The following is a 19,784-nucleotide window of genomic DNA, read 5'->3' as shown; positions in this document are numbered from 1 at the left end:
ATTCTCTTGTTGCGTGGTAACCAAATAGTTAACAATGGTGAGAAGAACAGCCTATTGGGTACATCTTTCATCAAGGCTTCCTTTGTCATTGACACTGTTAACCTTGGGTTCTGTAGTAATAAACCGGAAATCCTGAGTACACCGTACAAGGCTGTGCCGTATTGTTTTCTCGAGCGCTCGTAAAACAAATCTTATTAATTTGGAGTTCAAAAGGCATAGAAGAAAGTTGATTTCGCTCACACTAGTAATAGACAGTCCATTTGTCACAATTCCACCACTCAAGGTGTCTTTAGGATGCTGTGAGTGACAGCTCCACCGCCCTATAGGATGCAGGGGCGTGCTGGGCTGTCAGTATTGTGAATGACAGCCCAATCGCTCAGTCTGAGGCAGTGACTTGCTGGACTGTCAGTATTGTTTATGACATCCAAGCTGTCCAATCTGGTCCGGCCTGTGGGTTTCCTCAAGGTGTCACCCATTCAGGGTGATTACCTGGCTACTTAGCTGGTTGGCAATGATCAGAACATTGTCAGTTATAGCCTTGCTCTGTTGTGTGTTTGGTCTGTGTTCTGATTTTCTGATCTTTGTTGCTGGACCTTGTATTACTCCTTTTGCCTTTGGCACAGTTTGACCTTAGTTACGTGACCTCGGACTTCGCCTCGTATCTATTTGTCTTTGACGTACCCTTTTGGCTTTTGTCCTCAGACTCCTTGACTGCCCAACCTCATGTTTTATCCATGAGAAGTGACTCTTCCAGCTCCTTTTAGTGTTCTGGATAACTTGACCCGCTCACCAAAAAAGAGCCAGCTCTTTGGAATCTAAATGGATCCCTATTAAATAGGTGTTCTCCCCAGGTGAACACACATTTAAAATGAAATTAATGGAGCTGAAGGCCGCTCACCCAAAGCCAAAAACCCACGTACGTGTAGCCAGCTAATGAAATTGATGGATAGGCAGGGTTTGGTTCGTGTGGCTTGGGTTTTGGTGTTATTTTACGCTCAGAACCATACCAAGAATTTAGTGTCTCACTGGAACGCCGACTCAAGTCGTTCCCAGCAGGCAGCCAGCTCTTCGCCTTAGATCAGTCACGAAAGAGGCATCACTATTGACTACTTTTACAACCCCTGACATAAGTGAGAGAGTCGCCGCAGCCCTCACTTCCTCCAGATGTCTGATTTGTCCAAAGGAAGAGACAATGAAGAGACCACTGATTTGCCACAGGGAACTCATGACATAATGTCACGCAATCCTTTGGAGAGATTGCCAATCCCGGCACCGGTGAGCATAGGTGTAATTATTTACTTGTAGGAAACAGTGAGAAGAGGTTGCCTGAGTAGTGGACAACCCCTTTAAACAAATGTGCCAATACAAGGTACCTTATTTTTCCGTCTATAAGGCGCACCTAGGTTTTAGAGGAGGAAATTAGGAAACAAAACTGAAGCAAAAAATGTGGTCACTTCTGAACTTAATATCCCCTATTCTGGTATATATGGTCCCCACATACCCATCCTGATACACATGGCCCCCTCATCCCTATTTCGGAATGCATGGCCCCCTCATCCCAATCCTGGTGGGAATGGTCCCTTTCATCCTTATCCTCGCAGGAATGATTGCCTTCATCCCTATCCTAGTATGCATGTCCCTGTCCCTATCCTGGTATGAGTGGCTCCATCCCTATCCTGGTATGTGTGGCCCCCTCATCCCTATCCTACTATGCATGGCCCCATCTCTATCCTGGTATGCAGGGCCCCCATCTCATCCTAGAATGCATGGCCCCCATCCTTATCCTAGTATGCAGGGCCCCCATCTGGTCCTAGTATGCATGGTCCCATTCCTATTCTGGTATGATTGGCCCCCATCCCGGTCCTGGTATGCATGGCCCCATCCTTAAAATTGGCCCCGACCACCATCCTGGTATGCATGGCCCCATCAGAAAACATGAAAAAAAAACCATTTCACTTACCTTCCCGGCTCTCCCTCGCAGCATCTTGTTCAGATGCCAGCAGCTGCTTTATGCTTGTAAGCTGCGCATGGCAAGGACTACCTCTTGAAGCTCATCAAGAGAATGCCAAGAGTGTGCAAAGCAGTCATCAAAGCAAAAGGTGGCTACTATGAAGAACCTAGAATATAAGACATATTTTCAGTTGTTTCACACTTTTTTAAGTATATAATTCCACATGTGTTAATTCATAGTTTCGATGCCTTCAGTGTGAATGTACAATTTTCATAGTCATGAAAATACAGAAAAATCTTTAAATGAGAAGGTGTGTCCAAACTTTTGGTCTGTGCTGTATGGGGTATTGCCACGTTCAGTAGAAATTCTGAGACAAATTTTGATGCCATTTTTTTTACCCACTTCTTGCGTGAAAATGTAAAATATTTGGCTAAAACAAAATTTGGGTGGTAAATATGTAGTTATTTTGTTGTCACTGCCCAATGGTATAAAATTCTGTGACATACCCATGGTGTTAATATGATCACTGCACCCCTAGATGAATTCATTGAGAGGTGTAGTTCGTAAAATGGGGTCACTTATTGTGGATTCTGCTCTTCTGGGACCTCAGGGGCTCTCCTAGTGGGTCATGGCACCTGCAAGCCATAATATTAAAATCTTTCACTCCTTGCCTTCTGAGCTTTGCACTGTGCCTGAAAAATATTTCCCGATAACATGTAGGGTGTTGGCACACTAAGAAAAACATGGACCTCAGTCTGCTGTAAAAAAAAATTCTTATTAGCTCTTAGAAAAACTAAAAACTTTGGGCTAAATTAACATTTTAGTGGTAAAAATGTAGTTTATTCTTTCTTCACCACTCAGTGGTATAACATTCTGTGAGGCACATGTGGTGTTAATATGATCACTGCACCCCTACATGAATTCATTAGGGAGTGTAGTTTGTCAAATGAGTTCACATATAGGGGGTTTCTGTTGTTCTAGCACCTCAGGCTTACCCTGCGCGTTTTGACTTTGTGACCGGCACTCACTTTTTTTGGATTTTTGTCACTAACCCACACTCTTTTTGCTTAATACAGTCTGCCCTTTTAAGACTTTTAAAAGATTAAATGTGTGATTATTTGTTTGAAATAAAGTATACATAGTTTTGATATTTAGCATTGACTCAGATTTCTCTTATTTTTCGATATGGCATTGAGTCGCTATTCACAATATGCAATTAGCATATAAATGCAGCTAAGTGCATCCTAATACATTTCATAGAATGATTTGGAGACTATGTATATTATTTGTGTTATCTATGGTATAGTAGATATTTTCCAATGTAGCAAATATAGCAAATAAAGTGCCACAAATTATATGGAGATACAGAGTTCCACACAATTAATTGTAATGTGCAAGTGCATAAATTATAAAATGGGGACCTGATCTACAAAAGCAGGGTTAATAGTCTAGATAAGAAAGTCTGAGTAGACCCTATAACGGTTCATATTAAATAAAGTCCCCGTTCAGTGAATCCAAAGGGCTCATGAAGAGTCAGTAGACACATGGAGCAAAGGAGACATGTGGACTTAGTACTGACAAAGTGAATGGTGCCTTGTAGGTATATGCAGCGTGCTACCACCCAAACGATGCCGTTTCGCCTATGCTTTTTCTAAAGAGGTGTTGGCTTGAATTTTTAAATATCTGCTTTTACACCTGACCTTATTAAAAAAATTAGTTTTTTAAGGGTATGTGTCCACGTTCAGGATTGCATCAGGATTTGGTCAGGATTTTTCATCAGTTTTTGTAAGCAAAAACCAGGAGTGGAACAATTAGAGGAAAAGTATAACAGAAACATATGCACCACTTCTGTATTTATCACCCACTCCTGGTTTTGGCTTACAAATACTGATGAAAAATCCTGACCAAATCCTGATGCAATCCTGAACGTGGACACATACCCTAGGTATTCTTTGCAATGGAACCTCCTTTTTCCCAAACATGTATATTTGGGGTTGTGTGAATACATTAGTCTATATGGCATTTTTCCTGAAGTTTTTTTTATATAGAAATCCCATGCACACCCTTGTTTTTTATCTTCATTCAAGTTGAGAACTGCAGACAACATTTCTGAAGTCTGCAGCATGTCAATTCTTTCAGTGTATTTTTACCCATAGGAAGCAATGAGAAAGTAAAAAAAAAGCTGAAAGAAAACCCACCGAAACAAGCGTTTTTACAGAATGAAACTAAGTTTTATTAAAAATGTAATATAAACAAAGCACACATGTAATCTGCTCCTACCAAAATGTTGCAAAAAAAAAACTCCACTGCAAAACAAGTGTATTGAGATCAGCATTTTTACAGGCAAGAGAGCAGGTTTTGGCTGCAATAAAAAAAAGTAGTAAAAACTCTGCATGTGAACATAGCCTTAGACTGGTTCACAAATCACTGGGTAATACCGCTGACAGGCAATTTACTCAATTTACTGAGTTAGGGAACACTCGGCTACGAACATCAGACCCACGTAAGGGTAGAGGAACCTATAGAGTAAAAACAAATGGAAGTGCACATTCTCGACCATTGCTATTGGAACTACAAGAGGATGGTTCCTATGGCAACAGGAAGGTAACTAGAGCCAAGAATGGGGAGGACTATCTACTAAGTGATAATAAACATACTGTCAGGACTCTGAACATTTTTTATTACCTTTTTGTGCATTACTGCCCTTTTCCAAGATGGCGCCTTTGATCTCATGTGCACTGTGTCTTCCTGCTATAAAACTCCACCCCAGCCTTCAGTCTGTGCTAGAGTATTCTGCCTTGCATCCAGCTCCTGACCTCTGATTACTCCCTGGCTATATACCTGCTCCTGTGAACCTGTGTGGTGATCCTGCTACTCTGCTCTGAGTTCTTGCTGCATACACCAGTTTCCAGTAATCCTCCATCATCTGCTGCTCGAATTTACTTCCATCTGCATTTGCTGGACATGTAAGCTGTTGCTGCTCTGCAAAACCTGAGACTATTACCCAGACCTCCCTGGTTGTGCTAAGATTTTATTTGAACTGCCTTATAAGCATATCTATCTGTGTTTGGACTAAGACAAGGACTTATTCGTGTCAAGTATCCTCAAGAATAATTGTGCTTCATAGACTTCCTGCGTGATTGCATTTAAGGCTATGTGCACACGTAGGAAATGTGGTGCAGAATTTTCTGCACTAAATCTGCATCTGCAGATTTGATGCAGTTTCTGTGCAGTTTCTATGCAGTTTCTGCGCAGATTCTATGCAGTTTCTGTGCAGTTTGTATGCAGATTCTATGCAGATTCTGCGCAGATTCTATGCAGTTTCTGTGCAGTTTCTATGCAGTTTCTATGCAGTTTCTGTGCAGTACAATGTAAATCAATGTGAAAAAAAAAAGCTGTGCACATGGTGCAGAAAAATCTGCAGCAGAAACGCTGCAGAACTGCACAAAAGAAGCGACGTGCACTTCTTTGAAATCTGCAGCGTTTCTGCGCAGATTTTTCTGCACCATGTGCACAGCTTTTTTTTTTTCACATTGATTTACATTGTACTGTAAATCACTGCAGTTCTGCAGCGTTTCTGCAGCAGAAAAATCTGCTGCAGTTCTGCACCAATTCTGCACTAAATCTGCATCGTGTGCAGAAACTCTGCAGAACTGCACTGTGATTTATAGTACAATGTAAATCAATGGGAAAAAAAAAAAGCTGTGCACATGGTGCAGAAAAATCTGCGCAGAAACGCTGCAGATTTCAAAGAAGTGCACGTCGCTTCTTTTGTGCAGTTCTGCAGCGTTTCTGCTGCAGATTTTTCTGCACCATGTGCACAGCTTTTTTTTTTTCACATTGATTTACATTGTACCGCACAGAAACTGCACAAAAACTGCACAGAAACTGCATAGAATCTGCGCAGAAACTGCATAGAATCTGCATAGAAACTGCACAGAAACTGCATAGAATCTGCGCAGAAACTGCATAGAAACTGCATAGAAACTGCACAGAAACTGCATCAAATCTGCAGATGCAGATTTAGTGCAGAAAATTCTACACCACATTTCCTACGTGTGCACATAGCCTTAGGCCATGTTCACACAGTGCGTTTTTTACTGCAGAACCGCAGCGGTTTTGCCGCTGCGGTTCCGCAGCTGTTTTCCATGCAGGGTACATCACAATGTACCCCTATGGAAAACAGGAACCACTGTGCACACGGTCCTGAATTTCCCTTAAAAAGCCGCGATGAATCGGTGCGGGAAAAAAGAAGGAGCATGTCACTTCTTTCCCCGAAACTGCAGCGGTTCTGCACCCATAGACCTCCATTGTGAGGTCAAACCCGCAGTAAAACCCGCAGATCAAAAATATATCTGCGGGTTTTATTGCGGTTTGTGGTGCAGAACCGCTGCAGCCGGAAGTGCGGGGAAGCGGCCGGAAGTGCGTGGGCGGAAGTGCTTGGGCGGAGAGACATGGAGGCGTACCGTCGCATGGGGATCGTGTCGGCCGTTTGATTGAATTGGTATGTGTGTGTGTGTGTGTGTATGTCTGTGTGTGTGTCTGTGTGTGTGTGTGTGTCCCCATGCGACGCTAGTGCCACCATTGTGCTAAGTCGCCGTATGGGACTACGACTCCCATCCGGTATTAGGATGGGAGAGTTGTCCCTGTGTCCGGCGACTTAGCACAGTTGTAAAGTTACACCAAACACCTACACACAATACACATACATGACACACAGTACAGTACATACAACATATAACACAGAGTATATACTCACCAACAGCACACTTGTAGGCGAAGCCCTCGATCCTCCAGGAAAAAATCACAAAATAAAAAATCAAATCCATACTCCCTGTCCGCAGAATCCATAAAACGAGTGTCCCACGCCGATCCCCTGCTCTCCGGCGATACACTGCCAGGAGCGAAGCTCCTAGCAGTGTATCGCGTACTGTTCCGGAGTTCAATGACTCCGGCGTCTCGGTTAACAGCAGTACAGCTGCGTTGAACTTTCCCACGCAGCACTGCCGTTAAGCGAGAGTGCCGGGGTCAATGACCGCAGGTAAACTCGCTCGCGCATGCGCAGTGACACACCGACAGGAACTATGGCTCCTGTCAGTGTGTTGCTGCAGCCGTGGAGAGCAGACATGTCTCTGGATGTGTCTGTTCTCCATGGAAAATCTTCGTGGGATACGTGGCACTTAAATACGTGGCAATTAAATACGTGACACGTGGCACTTATACGTGATACGTGTCACTTAAATACGTGATACGTGTCACTTAAATATGTGGCACGTGGCACTGAAATACGTGATACGTGGCACTGAAATACGTGGCACTTAAATACGTGGCACTTAAATACGTGGCACGTGGCACTTAAATACGTGATACGTGGCACTGAAATACGTGGCACTTAAATACATGGCACTTAAATACGTGGCACGTGGCACTGAAATACGTGGCACGTGGCACTGAAATACGTGATACGTGGCACTGAAATACGTGGCACTTAAATACATGGCACTTAAATACGTGGCACTTAAATACGTGGCACGTGGCACTGAAATACGTGATACGTGGCACTGAAATACGTGGCACTTAAATACATGGCACTTAAATACGTGGCACGTGGCACTGAAATACGTGGCACGTGGCACTTAAATACGTGGCACGTGGCACTTAAATACGTGGCACGTGGCACTGAAATACGTGGCACTGAAATACGTGGCACTGAAATACGTGGCACTGAAATACGTGATACGTGGCACTGAAATACGTGGCACTTAAATACATGGCACTTAAATACGTGGCACTTAAATACGTGGCACGTGGCACTGAAATACGTGATACGTGGCACTGAAATACGTGGCACTTAAATACATGGCACTTAAATACGTGGCACGTGGCACTTAAATACGTGGCACGTGGCACTTAAATACGTGGCACTTAAATACGTGGCACGTGGCACTTAAATACGTGGCACGTGGCACTGAAATACGTGGCACTGAAATACGTGGCACTGAAATACGTGGCACTGAAATACGTGGCACTGAAATACGTGATACGTGGCACTGAAATACGTGGCACTTAAATACATGGCACTTAAATACGTGGCACGTGGCACTTAAATACGTGGCACGTGGCACTGAAATACGTGGCACGTGGCACTGAAATACGTGGCACTGAAATACGTGGCACTGAAATACGTGGCACTTAAATACGTGGCACTGAAATACGTGATACGTGGCACTGAAATACGTGGCACTGAAATACGTGATACGTGGCACTGAAATACGTGGCACTTAAATACATGGCACTTAAATACGTGGCACGTGGCACTTAAATACGTGGCACGTGGCACTGAAATACGTGGCACTGAAATACGTGGCACTGAAATACGTGGCACTGAAATACGTGATACGTGGCACTGAAATACGTGGCACTGAAATATGTGATACGTGGCACTTAAATACGTGGCACTTAGGCTATGTTCACATTTGCGTTGTGCGCCGCAGCGTCGGCGCCGCAACACACAACGCAAACAAAAACGCAGCAAAACGCATGCACAACGCTGCGTTTTGCGCCGCATGCGTCCTTTTTTTGATTGATTTTGGACGCAGCAAAAATGCAACTTGCTGCGTCCTCTGCGCCCGGATGCGTGCGCTGCAGTGACGCATGCGGCGCAAAACGCAAGTGCGACGCATGTCCATGCGCCCCCATGTTAAATATAGGGGCGCATGACGCATAGCTGGATAGAGCTGGATCCGCGGGCTGTGATCTGGCCTACGCTCCGCACTCTGCGGAGCGCTGTCATTCAAAACACGTCCACTCATTTTGGTGTTTAGTCCCAAAATGGAGGATGGAAGAAGAAAAGGGTTGGACAAGGAAATGACATCATTTCTTTTTTTTTTTTCCCCCACTGCAGTTAAAGCTTTATTTGTGTCAAACACAGACAATCTGCAGAGAAAACTGCATCAAAAACCGCACTAAAAACCGCATCAAAAACGCACCAAAAACGCACCAAAAACGCACCTGCGTTTTCTGCCAAGAGCTGCGGTTTTTGTCCTGAAAAAAAAAGGATTGAAATCAGGATCGTGTGAACATACCCTTACTCTGAAGTTTCCTATAGACTGCTAAGCTGTGTTTAATATTTACACCAAGTGTTGTGGACTTGAGTTTCTCTCTGCACCTGTTTGAATCACCGTGTATAATATAGACTTTACCACTTATAAAACTGTGTCCTGTAGTTGTCTTGTTCCATGCAAAGAGTCTCCTGAGTTATCCCCTATAATTATTACACATACCCTACATGACTTTACTTGTTTTAGCTCATTCTACTATTAATGCTGATTGAATAAAAGAGTCATCAAACAGGAGTTTAGATCAAAATATGCTTTTTATTAATTTAAGAATATATTACAGACATTTGTGATCCATTTTGATCTTGTATAAAAATATCATCCAGTGATGTATAAGATTTTTATTTTACAACAAACTGACAGGCAACACAGGAGATATACACATAGACACAATGCAGCTCAGGTTTATTCCATTGAAAAGGGGGTATAGTTTGTAAGTTTAATGGAGGCTGGTCCTGCGACTGGAGAAGGTGAATACTTTTGAGAACTGGCTTCATCTGGGTGGAGATACGGTGCCAGGGACTTATCTCCCTTTTCTCCTATAATATTGCATTTTGGGAGGAAAAAGCTCTTCCAGAATTTCCTGTTTTGGGAAGCGGGGCCTAGTCAGACATTTTGTCTATATAGTGAGGTATAATCTTGTAAGTGCAAATTTGACCGATATATAGGTAAGCCTATACTGAATATTTGGTCGACATGTTGAGGTGATATGTATAATTTTGCAGAATACTGATATTTCAACTTGGTGTCTTGATTTTATTTTTTTTTATCATTGTGGATTAGATAGTGGGACATGCTGACAACATGGGCTCCTAGATCAGCAAATTGGCTTCATTTTCCAAGGTCTCAGCACTTTACATAAATTTTGGGCCAAATTAAATGCTTCCCACAAGATTTCATACCTTCTATGATCTCCTCAATCTTGAGGCTCATGATTGACTGGAACTATTTTTGGCAGTGACACTACTAGTGAGTGGAATAGTTGGTTTTGATCTTGACAGATTAGTTATAGACTTGTATCCTGGATATACCCCCTAATGTTGAGTGATACAAGAGTATCATAAACAGCATTGATTACCTCATAGACTGTCGTTGTCTCGGTCACCATGATGTGTAGGATGAATTGTAAGTGTAATTTATGGACTGTGTAAACATCACTATTGAGGTATCATTAGAATCTAAAAAAGCATCCTGTGCCCTGAACAAGTGTGAATACTGCTTATCCACATACCTCCCACGTTAGGTTATGAAAGGTGGATGTGAAACATTGGATATGTAGGCTGGTTACAGAAAGAGGCTATTTATGTAAAATATGGCTACTAATGTGCAAGCATTCAAGAGGTAGATAAAGCTGAATGATGATGCTCCAGAAGTGGGGGCTACTGTAAAAGAAAAAAAAAGGAAGGTGGTTAGGTGAATGCATGATTCAGGATTCTGCTGGATTCCTGTTACTTCAAAGCAGTGCAATCCTAAAACTAACCCCCATTGCCTATTCACAGAATGGATCATAGGTCTTTGAGACCCTCACCAATCTTGAGAACAGGTATCCTGTTTGCCAGTCGGAATGAATCGGAAGTGCGTTTCATTCAAAGTCTTTGAGACTGATGAAGAAATGGGAACGCTGTTCTTGGTTGTTTCGACCTGTCCCATAGACTTCGACTGGAGCTGTGCTGTATGTGACCAGTAGCATAATATCAAGATTTCTCAGATTGATTGCTACAGATTCACCGGATAACATCCATATTATTTACATATTGACGAGTAGTATATCTGTAGCGACCAGTCTGTGTCGGATCACCTACGTCTACAATTCAATGTTATATTGGCAATGAGGTGAAGGTAGAGAATAGGCAAGGAGACTTGGCACACTACTGCTTATCTCTCCCATATAATCAGATTTTGGTGAAGGTTAATCTAGGTGGAGAACCCCTCTAAAGAATGTAGTTACCATAAGACAAATTTTAAGGGAAGAGTGACATCAAACAACTTCAGAAGATGTCTCTGTTGGGTTTCAGTGACCATTTCAAACCATAGTTGAAACCCTCTGTAATCCTTCATCTTTTGACTATGAGGGCGTCAGATAATTAAAGAAGCACTCCCAGTTTTTTCCCCCTTCTATAACCACACCCCCAACTGATTGTTAATTAGATTGTACACTTATTTTATATACAGTTTACTTATTTCCATTAAATTCAAACTTTTGTTTTTTTTCCCTTCAAAGAGGTTGTCCCATGAACAAACTACATTTTAATGAATAGATCTTGGAATAATTAGTTACACAATTGGATATGTAAAAATGTTCCTGTTCTGAGATAATTATATAACTGTGCCCCTGCTTTGTAGTTTTTTATTTGCGGAGTCTGACCTTGTAGAGCTCCTCCAGCTCATGATTAGCACATACCACAGCTCCTGGCCGGGGAACATAGGTCGCTTATGATAAGAGAGTATACAGATGCATGCAACAACAAGGAGTCGCTGCTTTCCGAGGTAACTAATTTTCCTGGCTGTTTTATCACAGGAGCGAGTGTTTGCTGCGGTGTCTACAGGTCTGTGAGTTCATTATAAATCAAGCCAGTGGTGTGGGTTCGTCCTATGACATCTGAGCGCCTATGTCATTCACTTGAGTTATGAGGAACTCAGAAGGCTGGAGATATGACAGAAACACTCGCTCCTGTGATAAAACAGGCAGGGAAATGTGTTCTCAGAAAGCAGCCCCTGCTGTTTCATGTTATTTATCATAAATGACTAATGCTTCCTCACCTGGCCAGGAGCTGTGGCAAGTGCTGACCATAAACTGGAGCAGCTCGACATGATTGGACAGATAAAATAAGACAGTACATAGTAGGTCCGCATTTATAAGATTATCTCAGCACAGGAACTTTTTTTAGCTCATACAATTGTGGAACTTATTATTATTCCAAGATCTATTAATTAAAATGTACTTTGTAAGTGGGACAACTCCTTTACGCCATGATATCTCCCACTCAAAAATCTTAAAAATGTTTTAAAGTGAAACGTCCCTTTAGTCTTGGAAAGTGGAAATTTCTGTTGTTGTCTATGCTATTTTTTGGTTCACATATTCTCAATGTTAGCTGAAAAGCCAAGGATCAAAACACAATACCTTCTTTACACCATAGTTATGAGATGTTGAAGACAGAATCTATCCCTTAACCTGTTGTCACCCCTAAAGAGCGGTGGGCACCATTATACACTGATGAAGGGAAACCCACCAAGACATCTAAAAGGTAACCCTGTCTCTGTGTAGTCTTCCTTTCCTCAGTATATTTGTTATGGGATTTTCTATGCTTGAACACTGCCTGCCTTATTCCAATACTAAAGAGACACAAAACTGTAGACTTTCCTAAACTGTCTTTTTACAAACTTTCTTATATTTCCATGTATACTTGTAGCGTAGGTGTTGAGTGTAATAAAAGAATCATCTTGTTACCCAGGCTAATGATTATGAAATCCTCAGGCATTGTCTCGTTGACTCCTCCTGTTACGCCGAGTCCCAGTTTGTTGATCTCTGTCTGTGTGTTCACCGACACCCAGGCTTGGAGTACGGAGCTGTTGGTTATCGTGTCGATGTCGGAGATGCTATTTCCAAGAAGAGCCTTAATATTTTCTGCACTCAGTTTCTATTCGACAATGATAAGAAAAAAAGTATGAAAAAGTCAGATTAACCACTTATTTTTTTCGTCATATATCCTTCTGTTAATAATAAAAAAACCATAGGTTAGTCACCATGATAAGAGTTTTTGCTTTGAACAGGCCATGGGCTGTGAGAATATGCTCGTAAGGGACTGAGATGCAATACCATGACAAAGCCAGTAGAGAATGAGATGCTGTTTCAGAAAATAAAATAAACATTTGTAGTGCAATGGTTTTGCCTGGGATTGTGATAATTCAGCTGTAGGGGACCAGAAGGGAAATGTTTGGGGAGAAAAAATGGGACCCCTGTGTTTCTAATCTATTTAAAGTAAAAGCTCCAAATGTAATGAAGTAACATTTGGTAAAATTAACGTCAATCTCTCAAAATGTAAATGTGAGCTATAGAAGACTGGAATAAAATGGATTAAAACTGAGTTGCCATCGGAAGGATGATGAGGAGACAGGAGTCCAAGATTGTGGTTAATTGGTCAACGCTTTTCGAAGTATCAAATTTCTTCTATCAGGACAAACCACAGTGGTTTGTCCTGATTAAGTAGTTTGATATTTCGAAATGCGTTGACTCTAAAATGAAAATGTGAATATTTCATTGTATAATGAAAGTTCTGAAATTCTGTAATATGCTTATTGCCGGCATCAGAGGAGCAGTGCCAGTCCTGGAATGTTATTTATTACTTTTTTTAATCTTATGTCAGGCAATTAAGAAGGGGTTGTCCAGTAGTGGGCTATCCCTTTAAAGGTTCCTATAACTTTAGTGACCTATAATGATGGACAGAGTCAATCGTCAGGGGAAAAGTGACCAGGAGGTGACAGAAGGGGACACAGGAACTTAAACAAGATTCCTCAAGGACAGACAGACATGAGTGCTGAATACTGCAATATGTAACTATTATGTATTTTACGTGTAACTACTACAAAATGGAGACCACAAATAATTTTAGAAGAAATTATCACGTGTCTGCCTGTTATAGCCAGAGAAAAAATTCTGGATTAGCTAATATACAGTTTAACCCCTTCTTGACATCACCATGTCTTTATTTTGCTGTTTAGAATTACTCCTCAAAATTTTCTGTACCGGTGTGGAGCTGTGAGGATGCAGGCTTAAATGGTTTCACCCTGTTGTCACTTTATTAACACACAAATAATAGAGGAACATCACCATTCCAAGAGATAAGAAATTCAGATTTTCAACAAAGTGGGGAATACAAATGGGCAGCATGGTGGCTCAGTGGTTAGCACTGCAGTCTTGCAGCGCTGGAGTCCTGGGTTCAAATCCCACCAAGGACAACATCTGCAAGGAGTTTGTATGTTCTCCCTGTGTTTGCGTGGGTTTCCACCAGGTTCTCCGGTTTCCTCCCACATTCCAAAGACAAACTGATAGGGAATTTAGATTGTGCGCCCCATCGGGGGCAGCGACGATAATGTGTGAAAAAACTGTAAAGCGCTGCGGAATATGTTGACGCTATATAAATAAAAAGATTCTTATTATTATTACAATTATTATTACTAAAACAAACGTGTCAGGAGCGAAGATGGGTCTATTTTATGGTTCATAGTTTATTTTAAGAGGCCGAAAAGGAGGAATCAGAAAGGGGAGAGAGAAGTAGGTCACAACACTACTTTTGGTAAGTCTTTTGAAATACACCGTCCCACAATTACAGCTTTTCATCTGCTGTATCTACAGGATGGATGACAAGTTCCTGATCGCATGGGGTCTCATAAATTACAAGAACAGGGTCTTCCATTTAAATGATGAGACACTGCTGCTGCCCAGTTCATTGTCAGTGAGACTGATGATTATAGACATGTAATAAGTTAATACGTGTGATAAGTGAATAGTTGATATGTTGTCATTGTAGGTCAACCCATTAATTAATATACATTTAAATGCAACATTAATATATTTGGTTCCTAAATCATTAGGTTTTTGAGGCAAAAAATACCTAAGTAATCTGGAGTACTGGTATCTAACTAAGAATGTTCCTATTTCCTACAACCAGCAGATATCTTGAAAATGTTGAGAATTTTGGTGATGTTACTCGTTTCTCTGGAAATTAATATTCTTTTTTTATGAACACGAGTTGATCATTTGGAATGGTTTTTCTATACTGTGTTGGGGTAGGGACAGATATTCCTAATTTTATACATTTTTACCTTAACTTCAGATGGATTCAATGATGTAAATGTAGTAAGATCCATTTCTGGGTTACTTTTTGCAAAAAGGAGCAGATCCTCATATTTTGAGCCTCCTGCAAGAGAAATAATTAAGTAAACATTTTAAGTATCAATTAGTAACAAATAACAATAGGATTGTAAAGTACCCCACTCCCAAAAGACCAGCAACCACCACTGCAGCTGCCTTATGCATTTTTCTTCGACATTGACAAAACATTTGCAAATTTCCACAATGTAATCTCTTACCTATCACCGTCGTCATCATTTCGTAATAAGCGTTGGAAGAGTTCCCAGAGGTTGAGTAAGCTGACTTCATCTTGCTGTAGAGAAGATCCTTCTGGCCCTGAGTACAAGTTGATGTATCCAAAGGTTGGCTAGAATTTCTAAAATTAAAAGAAATAATTTTGCATGCATCAATTTCCACATTAAAGGGAACCTGACATTTGATAGCTGCTGCCCAAGCCACAGGCAGCATGCATCAGGCATTGGCTGCATCTTTTCAGCTAGACATGTTTGACTCCAAAATGCAGCGACATTTCAGAAAAAAACACATTAAAAGCCATCTGGGACTGAGCCGCACGGCAGAGTAGTCAGACAGGCGGGTCCCTGGCGGCTTCTCTCCTCCCGCTCCCGTTGTGCGACAGGTCTCTCCCTGTGTGCATGTACAGGGAGAGACCTGTCACTCCAAGACAGTGGGCGGGGAGAAGCCATTGGAGATCCGCCTTTTCGACTAGTCTACTGTGCAGCTCAATCCCTGGCCAGCTATTAAAGTTCATTTTACGTACGTTTTTCGGTTTTTCACAGTTAAACATACCTGGCTGAAATCATGCAGCTACTGCCTCCTAATATTGTATTATCTAAGAAATTATTTATTGTACATTAATTCCTCTAAAAAGCACAGAGGATACTTACTTAAGTTCATTATCAGGAATTTTTTGAATTGTGGTTTCATTTAACCCGCAGATATAAGGGGCCAAGACAGTGATTGCAGTCCCATCCAAACTCGCATTTGAAGAACTTAGATATTGTGTCACCAAGGCATCAATCTGTTAATAATATAGCCAAATAATTAGAAGATTGCAACACTATGCTGGTAGTCTATGAGGTGTGTATGTGTTTATACATGTATACATATATACTGTTATTATTATTATTATTATTTTATTATTATTATTATTTATTTATTCCATGGCGCTGTACATGAGAAGGGGTTACATCAAAATACAAATATCACAGTAAACAAAACTAACAATGACAGACTGATACAGAGGGGCGAGGACCCTGCCCTTGCGGGCTTACATTCTACAGGATTATGGGGAAGGAGACAGTAGGTTGGGGGTTGCAGTAGCTCTAATGGTGTTGAGGTGGCCGTGTGGTCATTACAGGCTGTAAGCTTCTTTGAAGAGATGGGTTTTCAGGTTTCTTTTGAAGGATCCAAAAGTAGTGGATAACCGGATGTGTTGGGGCACTGAATTCCAGAGGATGGGGGATATTCGGGAGAAGTCTTGGAGGCGATTGGATGAGGAGCGAATAAACGTGGAGGAGAGAAGGAGGTCTTGGGAGGACCGGAGATTACGTGAGGGAAGATATTGAGAGATTAGTGTGGAAATATACGGAAGAGAAAGATTATGGATGGCTTTGTAGGTCAGTGTTAGTAATTTAAACTGGATATGCTGGGAAATTGGGAGCCAGTGAAGGGATTTACAAAGAGGGGAAGCAGGAGTGTAGCGAGGAGAGAGATTAATTAGTCGGGCAGCAGAGTTAAGGACGGACTGGAGGGGTGCGAGAGTGTTAGAAGATAGGCCACAGAGGAGGATGTTGCAGTAGTCGAGGCGGGAGATGATTAGGGCATGCACGAGCATTTTGGTAGAGTGTGGGTTGAGGAAAAGACGGATTCTGGAAATATACTGTTATATGTACATCCAGTAGACAGAATTGTCTTAAAAAAGATAACTAATTTTAGTCATCAATGACTTCAGTGGAAAGGCTCAGCAGTTTTTACAGTATAGTGTGGGGAGGGACACAATGGCTTTGTTATTTGGTGTAGCTATGCCTTTCTTAATTGACCCCTGAAAATCAAGCTCAGATCATTTTCTCATCTCCGCCAAATTTTACAGTAGGCATAGGGCAGTCAGGGGGTAACGTTCTCCTGGTATTCATCAAACCCAGACTCCTCCATCAGACGCAGACGATAGAGAAGTGTGATCCATCACTCCTCCAGAACCCAGTGGTGGTGGCTTTACACCACTTCCTCCAACACTTGGCATTGGGAATTGTGATGTACGGCACCATTCAGCTGCCCAGCCATTTAAAAAAATGTGTTACCAATACTAAACATCTGCACGTCCTCTTAAAATTTTGACATCTTAATAGAGAACCATGCTAGTATTGGTGATCTTTTTAGAACAAGCTGCTCTTTCACACATGTTAATAAAGGCAGATGGCATGGAGAAGGGTCGGTGGATAAACATCTGCAACAATGGGACTAAATAAAACAAAAAACTGAATTTAATTATTATGAGGCACATCCCAATACTGTTCTCCATATAGTAAATGCTTGAAAATGACGTTAATATGCTCCAGGAGACTTACCTTCGAGTCATTGGTTTGCCAAGATGCACCTTCTAGAATATCTGCTAAAGTGTCCACTGTTGTTATGTTCCACATACTTATTTCGTCTGCGCTGTACATCATGGCAATGTTCCCTATCTGGATGAGATACCCATTTGGTATAGTAGTAGGAAAGATCTGTGAGGGGTAAAAAACATGAAATGAAATCAACTGATGTTAGTGATAAATGTTTCATAAAAGTTAGCAGCAGGCAGCCACCACTAGGAGGAGGTTCGAATGTACTAAAGACTGTATACATTTCTTTACCCAGAGGGTAACAACATTTTAGAAGCAGTGCAATGGGAACACTTTATCAAACTTATTGGCTCTTGGAGGTCTGTCTGTGTTAAATAATTTCTACTAAAAAGAAAACATATGTAGTAAACGCATTACCGTATCCAGCTTATTTTTGAGTACTTGGAGCTGGTTATTTTCAAAGGCCAGGCTTCCAAGGATCTCCAGGTTTTCTTCTAAGGTTATGTTACTGAGACAGGCATCCAGCTGTCCGGCTGTGTAGCTGATAACAATATATTCATTCTGCTTGGCAATCAAATCTGTAGTAAGCTCTTCACAATCAGCTGTGTAGAGATATAGGGAAATATGAGAAGCGTTATACATGGACATATGTGGACCATCAAATCTGCCACTATGACAGGTTCTACATTAGATGGCCTCTTGGACCATTTGTACACCTGGATAATCTTATCACATCTTTGTTTTCAGTTTACTGAATGTAACAAACTGTATTGCTTAAAATCATGATTGGTTAGTCCTTTTGGCAAGCTAGGCTGGAAGTCTCATGGAGTTTCCAGAGCACAGTCAATAACTACTTTACAACTATTAATAAAAATAATTAGTAGTAGATAAACATAATTAAAACCCTAATATGTAATGTTTTAAGATATGTCAGCAGCAGGTACACATTAATGTTATCCTATATGTGTATTAATCCATTTTTTTTCAGTTCCAGCATTAGGTATAATGGGGCTTCACAATTGTCCCATGAAGGTGGTGTTCAGGAGGCTAAGATATTGCATATTCATAGTTGATCTACCAGAAACCTATTTATTTCTTCTTGTGCCACCAACACAGAGCAACTGGCAGCTTTTTGTATAAGTCTGTGTGCAAAAAGTCCTTTTAGTCAAATATCATATGAAATGTATTCTTTAAAACGTACGTGCTGCTCGAGTGGCGATTCTTGATGAGACCTTCAGTTGACTTATCACAAGAAGGAAGACCATCTTAGAATTCGTCTTCATTGTTGTCAGGAATCCGGGGAAGAACTGCCGCTTTACAGCCTGCAATGTAAAAATAGTTTTCAGTGTGCTCTTTAGATTATTCTTGATATGGTGTAGTATTTGAAGTATGTATTACCGTGTTGATCAATTTAAGGGTGGTACCATCAATAGCGCTGCAGAGACTTCCAATCTGTCCCATGGTCGAGACTGTCCAGAGAGAAGGATCCCTGGAGAAAAGTAGCACACTTTGTGAGATAACTGACAAGAGGTTTCCAGTCGTCAGCATCAATCAGTAACATAAACTGGCGGATACCTTTCCCTATATAGGGATTAGAGGAATGCAACATTATGGACCCCATTCACAGATATAAGTGTATTCTGAAATTTTGGATGTAGAGTGACACAAATATCTCCAAGCAATAAATCTGAGGACCATGATCGTCAGAAGAACCGAAGATTCCTTAAATCGATGAAAGTCCCGTCTCACAAAATCCCACCAATGAAAATTCATTGATATGGTTTCACATACATACCCATATGTGGCCTTCAACGTCAGTAAAACAGCCGACTTCTGGGAGTCAGTGAAAGACGTGCAGTTTTTAAGAGCTTGTAATATGTAGGGATCTGAATTTTTAATTTCATTGTCCGACAGGTCACAGGCAAGGCTTCCCAACGTCTGTAGGGTCGCCTTAGTAATAACGCTTGCACTGCTTATGTTCTGTATTAGACAGAAAAACAGACATTACACAGCATTATTTATGCATAGCATGGTTAGTTGTCCCTTTGTACAAACCACAGTCCTTCCATGCCTTACCAGACAGGCTCTTGCACTGCTCATTAGAGATACTCTTCTTGCAGATCCCTGGGCCAGCAGATCTATATTAGCCTTTCCTACACTTGTGAAATAATTCTTACATACTGATGGTGTGGTATAGGGTCTAAAAAGGAAATAAACATTGGGTTAATCTTAGGTTTTTAATGTGTTTTTATACATGAACACAAAAGCTTTATATTTAAGCAATT

The 19,784-nt window shown here is 41.3% G+C and overlaps 1 protein-coding gene across 2 annotated transcripts in view; it reads right to left on the bottom strand.

Annotated features, from left to right (window-relative positions):
• Positions 1-9,307: 9,307 nt before the first annotated feature.
• MSLN (mesothelin) overlaps positions 9,308-19,784 on the bottom strand; it is a 28,018-nt gene continuing 17,541 nt past the window's right edge. For both annotated transcript variants that reach the window (XM_077274418.1, XM_077274419.1), the window contains exons 23-33: positions 19,576-19,699; positions 19,295-19,479; positions 18,898-18,988; positions 18,701-18,821; positions 17,917-18,101; positions 17,506-17,661; positions 15,826-15,959; positions 15,160-15,296; positions 14,893-14,987; positions 12,518-12,707; positions 9,308-10,451 (exon numbers count right to left, since the gene is read on the bottom strand). In XM_077274418.1, the coding sequence (XP_077130533.1) occupies positions 10,354-10,451; positions 12,518-12,707; positions 14,893-14,987; positions 15,160-15,296; positions 15,826-15,959; positions 17,506-17,661; positions 17,917-18,101; positions 18,701-18,821; positions 18,898-18,988; positions 19,295-19,479; positions 19,576-19,699 (1,516 nt within the window). In that variant the 3' untranslated portion in view covers positions 9,308-10,353. The remainder of the gene's footprint in view (positions 10,452-12,517; positions 12,708-14,892; positions 14,988-15,159; positions 15,297-15,825; positions 15,960-17,505; positions 17,662-17,916; positions 18,102-18,700; positions 18,822-18,897; positions 18,989-19,294; positions 19,480-19,575; positions 19,700-19,784) is intronic.

This window comes from Ranitomeya variabilis, chromosome 7 (assembly GCF_051348905.1).
Source record: "Ranitomeya variabilis isolate aRanVar5 chromosome 7, aRanVar5.hap1, whole genome shotgun sequence".
NCBI classification, from domain to species: Eukaryota; Metazoa; Chordata; class Amphibia; order Anura; family Dendrobatidae; genus Ranitomeya; species Ranitomeya variabilis.
This window is presented reverse-complemented; position numbering and strand designations above follow the sequence as displayed.